General features: G+C 47.1%; 1 protein-coding gene across 1 annotated transcript; it reads left to right on the top strand.

Moving 5' to 3' along the window:
* The first annotated feature begins 6,228 nt into the window (after window positions 1-6,228).
* On the top strand, window positions 6,229-7,179 carry LOC142251902 (olfactory receptor 5V1-like). Its single transcript, XM_075324951.1, has one exon. The coding sequence runs from the start codon at window positions 6,229-6,231 to the stop codon at window positions 7,177-7,179; it is 951 nt and encodes a 316-aa protein (XP_075181066.1).
* The last annotated feature ends 2,915 nt before the right edge of the window (window positions 7,180-10,094 follow it).

Genomic DNA, 10,094 nt, shown 5'->3' with positions numbered 1-10,094 from the left:
TGTGCACCCGGCGGCCCGTCTGACGAAGGCCCATGTGCAGCCAGCTCGTCAGAAGAAGGCCTATGTGCAGCCAGCCTGTCTGAAGAAGGCATATGCAGCCGGCCCGTCAGAAGAAGGCCTATGTACAACCGGCCTGTCTGAAGAAGGCACATGTGCAGCCGGCCCGTTTGAAGAAGGCCCATGTGCAGCCAGCCCGTCTGAAGAAGCCCATGTGCAGCCGGCTCGTGTGAAGAAGGCCCATGTGCAGCCGGCCTGTCTGAAAAAGGCACATATGCAGCCGGCCCGTCTGAAGAAGGCCCATGTGCAGCCAGCCCGTCTGAAGAAGCCCATGTGCAGCCGGCCCGTCTTAAGTTTGCCAATGAACACCTGTATGATTCTGAAAGGGATTGGGAGAGGGGGCTGGGGCCAGATGAGACAAAAAAATGAGCTCTTAGGCATTAACTCATCTCACCGTCTTGGGAGGAAGGGAAATGCTGCCTATGACCCAAAGAACACCATCCCCACTGTCAAGCATGGAGGTGGAAACATTATGTTTTGGGGGTGTTTCTCTACTAAGGGCACAGGACTACTTCACCGCATCAATGGGACAATGGATGGAGCCATGTACCATAAAATCCTGATTGACAGCCTCCTTCCCTCCGCCAGGACATTAAAAATGGGTCATGGCTGGGTCTTCCAGCACGACAATGACCCAAAACATACAGCCAAGGCAACAAAGGAGTGACTGAAAAAGAAGCACATTAATGTCATGGAGTGGCCTAGCCAGTCTCCAGACCTTACTCCCATAGAAAACGTATGGAAGAGCTGAAGCTCCGAGTTACCAAGTGACAGCCGCAAAATCTTAATGATTTATTGATAATCTGCAAAGAGGAGTGGAGCAAAATTACTCCCGACATTAAACCTCATCATCAATATCACATCGCTCTGTCCAGGATATGTAACTTTTATTAATACATTTTTAAACTTTTTCGAAATTAGCTTTAAATTGAGAATATTTCAATATTTATTCAACGTTTTATTTTCAGACACTAAAATCCTGAGGGATCAAATCCCAATGAGGCACAGGATTAAATTAATAGACTTTGTGTTGCCAGGAAAACAGGAGACGCGAGTATAAAGGGTCGGAAATAGCTGCGAAATCTACCTATTGTGATGAGCGATTCAGGGTGAGCGTAATGGCTTATCATTCTTTTCCTCTTCTGTAGCTGATGTGTTTGCTTTTACGTTGGTATGTTTTTTATGTTGTTTTTTTATTTATTTGCTATTTTTTTAAAATTGGACCCAATCAAGCAAAATAAACCAAAATGTCTCCGATTTATCAATTTTTCTGATATGGAAGTCATTTTAGAGGAAATATCCCTTTCACTGAAAAAAATAATTCCTGTTATTATTCATATTCCGGTTACTCTGCTCACATTCTTGACATCCATAGATCGGTACTATCATGGTTCTGATCCATGGTTCTCTGCTCTCCAGTAGAGCTGGTGTTCTGTTTTGTATTTTGCGCCGGTGGATGGGTGGTTTCCCGTCCTCAGTTCCTGTGCTGCTGTTGGGAATGCCGCCAATCGTAGTTCTTGCCTACATTAAGTGCTCTGGCTCCCATTTGTGCTTTCATCTTGTCCTCCTACCCTGGACCTGTTGTTACCCCTCTCCTCCCATGTCCCTAACTCTGACGTAGTTCCCCGGCTCCTGACCTCTGGCTTCTACGCTGACCTAGGCTTCGCTTCCCCCAGTGTACCTTATGTGACTTCCTGGCTTCTGACCTGTGGCTTCTACCCTGACCTAGGCTTCGCTTCCCCCCAGTGTACCTTATGTGATTTTTTTCTGGCTTCTGACCTCTGACTTGTACCCTGACCTCATAATAGAAGAAGCTGTGGAAAAACAAAGCGCAATAGGGTCTTACCCTCGTATGTAAGGGTATAGGATGGGGGAGCAATACTACTCACTAAATGTGGTTGTGAGAGTCACAACCACTGTAATCGCATGTAAGATTTGACCAAGGCAGCAGCAACCCAAAGCGGCAGATAACAGAGAGAGGTAGAAACCGGGTTCTTCAAAGCCGTGCCAATGATCACCATTCAAAGGATCAGATCAATGAAGCTTTATTATTGCATCGGTCTACGCGTTTCAGGAGCCCTGCTCCCTTCCTCAGGACCACCAGACATAAGCATACATCAAATAATTTTGATGTATGCTTATGTCTGGTGGTCCTGAGGAAGGGAGCAGGGCTCCTGAAACACGTAGACAGATGCAATAATAAAGCTTCATTGATCTGATCCTTTGACTGGTGATCATTGGCGCGGCTTTGAAGAACCCGGTTTCTACCTCTCTGTTATTGTACCCTGACCTCAGCTCCGCTTCCCCCCAGTGAACCTTATGTGACGTCCTGACTTCTGACCTCCAGCTTGTAACCTGACCTCGGCTACGATTTTCCCCAGTGTACTTCACGTGGCTTCCTGGCTTCTGACCTCTGTCTTGTGCTCTGACCTCGGCTTTGCTTCATCCCTGTGTTCCATACGTGACCTCCTGGCTTCAGACCTCCCTTTTGGTTGACTTCCCTGTCACTAGTTGCATCTGGTGACACCTAGTGGTAGTTTGTCACAGGGGCATTATTTCTGTATTGTCTAGAACACCTAGTTTTGAGTTGAATTGGGCGTAGAACTATAGGAGGTCACATCCATAATCAAGGTCGGATTGCGGTTTGTCAGCGTTAGCCAAAATAATACCTACCTACTTGTCTAAATATTACCACCATACAGTGCACAAAGTAATACTATCACAATAAATAAAGTCATACACCATTGCTCCATTCAAACAGGACTCCATTCCAAAAAATGGTGGTCTAGGGTTCCAATTTTGAGTCCTTCAACAAGTCAAAAGTGTCTGTCTATCCTATAAATATTGGATAAATTGCTTAATTGGGGAGACAAACCTTGACAATTTTGTAACCAGAATTCTCGTAGCCTAAAATACTAGCACAGCCTCCTTCGAGACCAGTCTCTAACCCAATAATGGGCCCTAAAGGTCTAGAAGTAGACAACCAAATTTGGAGGTAACCTTGAAGGTTCTCAAGCTTACTTCATACAGGGTTATTCACACATAACCTTTGAGATCTTTGTCACGGGTGACAGTCATGTGGTTCCTGGCAATAGTAGGTCATACTATCTGGTTGCGCAAACTGCTCCAAGACTTTCTATTGTTCCTGCTGTCAGTATTCATTGGTATAGGTAGCTTTCCTGCTGGATTTTCATCTCCCCTTTTGGACCCAGCAGGAGCTCACCTTCCACCCAGCTGATCATCAGTATTCTCTTGGTGCTTAAATACTCCCTTCTTCCTTGGACTGGTGCTAGTGGTAAGATTCAGTTAATTCTAGCTCTGGTTGCAAGCAGGTGGCTTGTACTTTTCTGTGGTATCTTTGCTGAACTGCTGCTGGAGTCATCTGTGGATAAAACGTTCATGCACTTTGCCCTGTGTGTCCTCCATGTGTCCTCCTTTAGCGTTTAGTGGGGTTGACAAAAAGCTCATCCTACCCGTTCCCTATTTAGGGCCCAGCACTAGGGATATCTAGGGTCAGGTATCCGGCTCAGCACATAGGTGTGGAACCTATATAGGGTGCTGAGGGACCAGCAGTAGGTTTGATCAGGGGTCACAATCTCCCCCTTCCCTAGACACAGGTGTCCCCTTCCCTTCCCTTTTGCCGCTAGTTTGGTACTTCCCCGTACCAAGCGTGACAATCTTATTGACTGACCTGTGATAATTGGCAAATAATAGTGACCATGGGCATGTTCTGCAAGACCATCCCTGGTTGGCTGAGGAACTAGTCCGACATTGGACATGAAATTCCTGCCAGTGTCACGGGCGGAGAGAGGTTTTTGGGGGAACACCGCTCGCCTGGGGGTTCGCTGGCGCTCGGGTCCGGTGCTTCTGCTCCTCGGTGGCTCGAGCACGGGGCCGGACCCGGGGGCTCGAGCAGCGCCTCCTTAGTGTTTGACAACTATGGATTCCCACGGGTGGTCCGCTCCCCGGCTTCTACGTGTCGGGAGAGCCCGTTTTGCCCGCAGGCGTTGGCCCTTGGATCTCTGGCCGTTGGCGGTGGCTCTTATCCGGACGGGTTGGGCTGTTGCCTTCTGACGGGACTTGGTTGTGAATGAACCCCTGAGGTCCAGACCGCAATCAGAGAATTTGACCGTTACGGCGGCTTCCGAGCCTAGTCGGGGTCTGAGTACCCTGCCTTGGTGCTTAGCTTCAATCCGCTCCCCAGTTCGACACCGGAGGGCCACCGCCCGACCCTGGTCCTACGGTTCCGCAGACGTCCACTAACTCCTGCAGACGGCCACCACCATCTGCCGACCTTGCTGTCGGTGCCTGGGCTCCAACCCAGACATACACAGTCTCTGCTTCCACTTCCACCTCTCCACTTCAACCTCCAAAACTTAACTCCCCCGAACTCAACTCTCTACTTTTTCCGCCTCCAGGTCTGTGAACTCCTCGGTGGGTGGGGCCAACCGCCTGGCTCCACCCCACCTGGTGTGGACATCAGACCCTGGAGGGAGGCAACAAGGGTTTTTGTTTGACGGGTGTTCCTGAGCAGGGGAGGGGGTGTGTGTGTGTGATGTTATTCTGTGACCCAGGTCCAAGGCGTCACACCAGCACTGAATTAGACATAAGTAGTTCAATATCAACAAGAGATTGATGTTCCTGCAGAATTTTCGCAATGGTGTCCACTCTGCCACGTGTTGTTGTTCCTATTTTGTACACGTGTCTCTGGCAGTCTATCTAATTGGGGTGTCCTATATTCTAAATAAGCTCTTAGCCTCCTCATATTTGGTTGATAGACAAAGGAAATCAAGTAGGAAGCCTTCAGAAGGAACCTGAAGCTCCACCTCTTCCGACAAGCCTACAACCTGTAGTAACCCTCAGTCCATTGTATCACCACACGATCAGCTCTGCTTTCACCTACTGTACCCTCACCTATCGCCCCCCTTCACCCCACTATACCACTGCACGACCAGCTCTGCCCTCACCTACTGTACCCTCACCCATCCTGCTCACCCCACTATACCACTGCACGACCAGCTCTGCCCTCACCTACTGTACCCTCACCCATCCTGCTCACCCCACTATACCACTGCACGACCAGCTCTGCCCTCACCTACTGAACCCTCACCCATCCCCCTCACCCCACTATACCACTGCACGACCAGCTCTGCCTTCACCTACTGTATCTCACCCATCCCCCTCACCCCACTATACCCCTGCACGACCAGCTCTGCCCTCACCTACTGTACCCTCACCCATCCCCTCACCCCACTATACCACTGCACGACCAGCTCTGCCCTCACCTACTGTACCCTCACCCATCCCCCTCACCCCACTATACCACTGCACGACCAGCTCTGCCCTCACCTACTGTATCCTCACCCATCCCCCTCACCCCACTATACAGCTCTGCTCTCACCTACTGTACCCTCACTCATCCCCCTCACCCCACTATACCGCTGTACGACCAGCTCTGCCCTCACCTACTGTATCCTCACCCATCCCCCTCACCCCACTATACCACTGCACGACCAGCTCTGCCCTCACCTACTGTACCCTCACCTACTGTACCCTCACCCCACTATACCACCGCATGACCAGCTCTGCCCTCACCTACTGTATCCTCACCCATCCCCCTCACCCCACTATACCACTGCACGACCAGCTCTGCCCTCACCTACTGTACCCTCACCCATCCCCCTCACCCCACTATACCACTGCATGCCCAGCTATGCCCTCACCTACTGTATCCTCATCCATTCCCCTCACCCCACTATACCACTGCACGACCAGCTCTGCCCTCACCTACTGTATCCTCACCCATTCCCCTCACCCCACTATACCACTGCACGACCAGCTCTACCCTCACCTACTGTATCCTCACCCATTCCCCTCACCCTACTATACCGCTGCACGACCAGCTCTGCCCTCACCTACTGCATCCTCACTCATCCTCTGTAGACTGTGAGCACTTGCAGGGAGGGTCCTCTCCCCTCCTGTAGACTGTGAGCCCTCACGGACGGGGTCTTCTCCCCCTGTACCGGTCTGTACCTAGTATTGTGTTTGATTATTGTTCTCGTCTATGTATACCCCTTTTCACATGTAGAGAGCCATGGAATAAATGTCGCTATAATAATAGTACACCTGATGTCATAATAACCAATTCTTCTTTCCCCCAGTGACCGATCCATGGCGGACAACAATCCAGCCAACACGACAACCGTCCTATTTGTCCTTCTGGGTCTACCTTCCACTCCTCAGCTTCGTTGCGGGTCCTTTGTGGTCTTCTTCAGTATATACCTGATGACATTAGGTGGGAACTTGACTATCCTCATAGCCATTGTCTCAGATGCCCATCTCCATACTCCCATGTACTTTTTCCTGGCCAACCTTTCGTTCCTTGAGATGTGCTACACGACCGTCACTCTTCCCAATATCCTCAACAACATAGTAAGGCAAAGTAACCTGATTTCTTTCCAGGCGTGTTTCTGTCAGGTTTATCTCTTCACCTTCTGTGCCACTTTCGAGTGCATCCTACTTGCCATCATGGCGTATGATCGGTACGTTGCCATCTGTATCCCATTAAGATATAGGATCATAATGAACCAAGAAAGATGTCTTCAACTGGGATCTATCCCCTGGATCATGGGAACCTTAAACTCCATCATCCAATCCCTCCCGACATCTCTCCTTCGTTACTGTGGTCTCAACAAGATTGACCGACTCTACTGCGAGGTCCAACCATTACTACAGCTGTCCTGCAGTGACACGACCCTCAACAAGATGCTGACCACTGGGTCTGCCTTGTTATTTGGGGTTGGCTTCATGACTTTTATTTTAGTGACCTATGTCTTTATAGTTTCGGCCATTCTCCGAATTCCATCATTATCTGGAAGATTAAAAGCCTTTTCCACCTGTAGCTCCCACATCACGGTGGTCATCATGTATTACGGGGCTCTCATCTTCATGTACTTGAGGCCAACGTCTAGTGATTCCTGGAGAGTAGATAGTGTCATCTCCGCCATGTACTGCATGGCCATCCCCGTCTTGAACCCAATTATTTACAGCCTGAGGAACAAAGATGTAAAGCGATCCATAGGGAATTTCTTGCTGTGGAAGAGATTCACAAGAGGGTATTGATGACTAGCCTAATGGATAGGTCAATAGACAGGTCTATAAAATCAATAGATGCAAATATCCATTGGGTGAAATAAGTATTGAACACGTAACCAATTTTCTAAGTAAATATATCTCTAAAGGTGGTATTAACATGAATATCTCAACCCATCCAATCCACAGAGGGAAAGAAATCAAACCATAGAGGTCCATAAATGTAGTGGTGTGTAATAATGAGATATGACACAAGAAAAAAGTATTCAACAACCTCATTGGAAATTATTTAATGCTTTGTACGAAAGCGTTTGTTGGTGATGAAGTTTCGTTTATGGATGCATTGCTCAGGTGGATTTTGGCCCATTCTTCCACACAAACACTTCTCATATCCTGCAGTTCCCGGCTCTTTCTGTGAACTCTGAGCTTTAGTCCTTTCCATAAATTGTCTATTGGATTGAGGACAGGTGATCGGCTCGGCCATACTAGCAGCTTTATTTTCTATGAAAACAAGTGAAAGTTTTGGTCACCAGTGTGTCACTGCATGATGTTATCTTGGGGGGATTTGGGATCAGAAGGTCATAGTGTATTATTGATCACAAATCTACTTTAGTGCCCGCTCACCATTTATCTTGAGTTGGAGCATATTTAATTCCATTCAGTACTGAATAGGTTAAGGTTAATTTATATCCTTCAGTGATCTAACAGGCAGATGTAATCTCAGTTGCAGCTGCTTCCTTCTGCTATAAATATCCACTTCTCACTCCTCCCTATGCCGGCTATAGCTCATACCTATGCTGACCATGTTGAAGGAGCTTGTCGCTGCATAGCTGTGGTATTGTTACTATTGCAGCTGCAAAGTTTCCTACGGAAGAAAGCAAGGAGGGCTTTTTGCTGTGTCTTTCCCCACCCATTTGTCTTTCCTGCCTTGTGCTGTCTTATTGTTGTTTTATGATCAGAGTCTTGCTGGTCTTCACTAGTGAGGGTAAGTTCAGGGCTAGCAAGGGCCTATACATGTAAAGGTGCACGGGGGGAAGGACCCGTATAGGGATATTAGGGAGTGTAGGGATCAGCCTCAGGTGTGTGTTAGGAGGTAACCCTGCTCCCCTCTTCCTAGCACCAGGCTTCCTGTTGTATCATTTCTATGGTGTGTATTATGGCCTCCAAAGAGTTCAATCTTGGCCTCATCTGACCAGACTATATTTTCCCAGTATTTCAGTCTTCTCTAAATGTTGTTAAGCAAATTTTAAATGCTCTTGAAAATGCTTTTTGTTCAACAATGGAGTCTTGCATGGTGAGCATGCATACAGGAGCGTGCATACAGGCCATGGAGGGGGAGCACATTAGTTATTGTTTTATTTGAATCAATTGTCCCTGCTGATTCTAAGTCTTTGTTACTCTCCACAGGTGGTTGTTGGCTCTTGGACAACTCTTCTGATAATTATTTTCCCTCCTCTATCTGAAATCTTGCAGGCAACACCTGGTCGTGAACGGTTTATGGTGAAATGATGTCCTTCCCACTTCCAACACTGCTCACTGGAACCTTCAGTAATTTAGAAATTCTTCTGTAACCAATGCCATCAGGATGTTTTGCAACAATAAGGTTGTTAAGGACTTGAGACAGCTCACTGGTTTTACCCATCATGAGATGTTTCTTGTGTGGCACCTTGGTAACGAGACACCTTTTTATCAGCCATCAGTTTAGCCAGCTGATATTACTTTCACTAAGTGGCAGGATTGCTTTCTAATAGATAGATTTCAGCTGATGTCAATACTTCAGAAGTTCAATACTGTTTACTTGTGTCATTTGTCTCATTATTACACATCAATTAATTAATGGACATCTATGGTTTGATTTCTTTGCCTGTGTGGATTGGATGGGTTGTTACCAACATCTAGCGAGAATCTAATGTGAATAGGATCTTTAGAAATTAATTTTAAAAAATTGTTGACGTGTTCAATACTTATTCCACCTGCTGTATATGTTCTAGATATCTTATTAATTGCTTACCTAGACCTATAGGGGTAACATCCACAGTGTTTTTACTCCGTTTCTTTTGGTTTGGAGCTTTGGGCACATTGATGAGAGACTCTCCATGTTTATATTCCTAGATTTAGCAAACTACAGCCATGTTTTTCCAATCATTGTCATCACCTTTGGTCGGCTGCTATACAACCCAACTCCACCATGAAATATTTGGACTTTCTACTATTAAATGTGGTGCTCGGTAAAACAACTACCAAATTAAAATAGAAAATATGGTCCAAAAGGGCAGGCACAAAAGCCATGCAAGCTCCAAGGAGCGAGCACTAAATGCTCGAGTGCTCGGTACTTGAGTCAAGCAGGTTGGATACTCGGACAGATTTAACTCAAGACCGAGTACAATGGAAGTCAATGAGAAACTCAAGCATTTATCTACAAGACCCCCTTAGGAGGGCTGGAGGAGGCAGGAAAATCACTGAAATGGAAGGGAACAGAATGGGGAAGACGCCTGGACACATCTCTGACTCCCAGGTCGCTTCTGGGAACAATGTTGTCATAGTATTACGGCACTTTTATGGTCTGATAATTAAACATACAAAACCAAAGATAAAATGGATTTTATAGGAAAAAATGTTAGGAAACATTCTTTCCTGTATAATGACTTGTATATAAGGCAAGATGAAAAAAAGCCTCCTCCACCCCTTAATAGCCGGGCCATCTCTTGCCATAACCTACGTCTGCCCTGTCGCCTGTGATTACAGTAGATGACATAATAGAGGGGTGTGATGTCTGTCACTAAGTGTTGCTAGACACTACTTGTGTGCAGTGAATGGAGAGGTAGTCAGACAGACCTAGATCAGAAAATGAGAGGACACACCCAGACACTGGGAGCAGACAGAGACGAGGTCAATATACAAGCCGAGAGTCAGGATTCCAGGAGAGTATGTACAAGATACAGGTA

The sequence above is a fragment of the Anomaloglossus baeobatrachus genome, chromosome 9 (genome assembly GCF_048569485.1).
Source record: "Anomaloglossus baeobatrachus isolate aAnoBae1 chromosome 9, aAnoBae1.hap1, whole genome shotgun sequence".
NCBI lineage: Eukaryota > Metazoa > Chordata > Amphibia > Anura > Aromobatidae > Anomaloglossus > Anomaloglossus baeobatrachus.
Note: the sequence above shows the minus strand (reverse complement) of the source record. Positions and strands in the feature narration are given on the sequence as shown.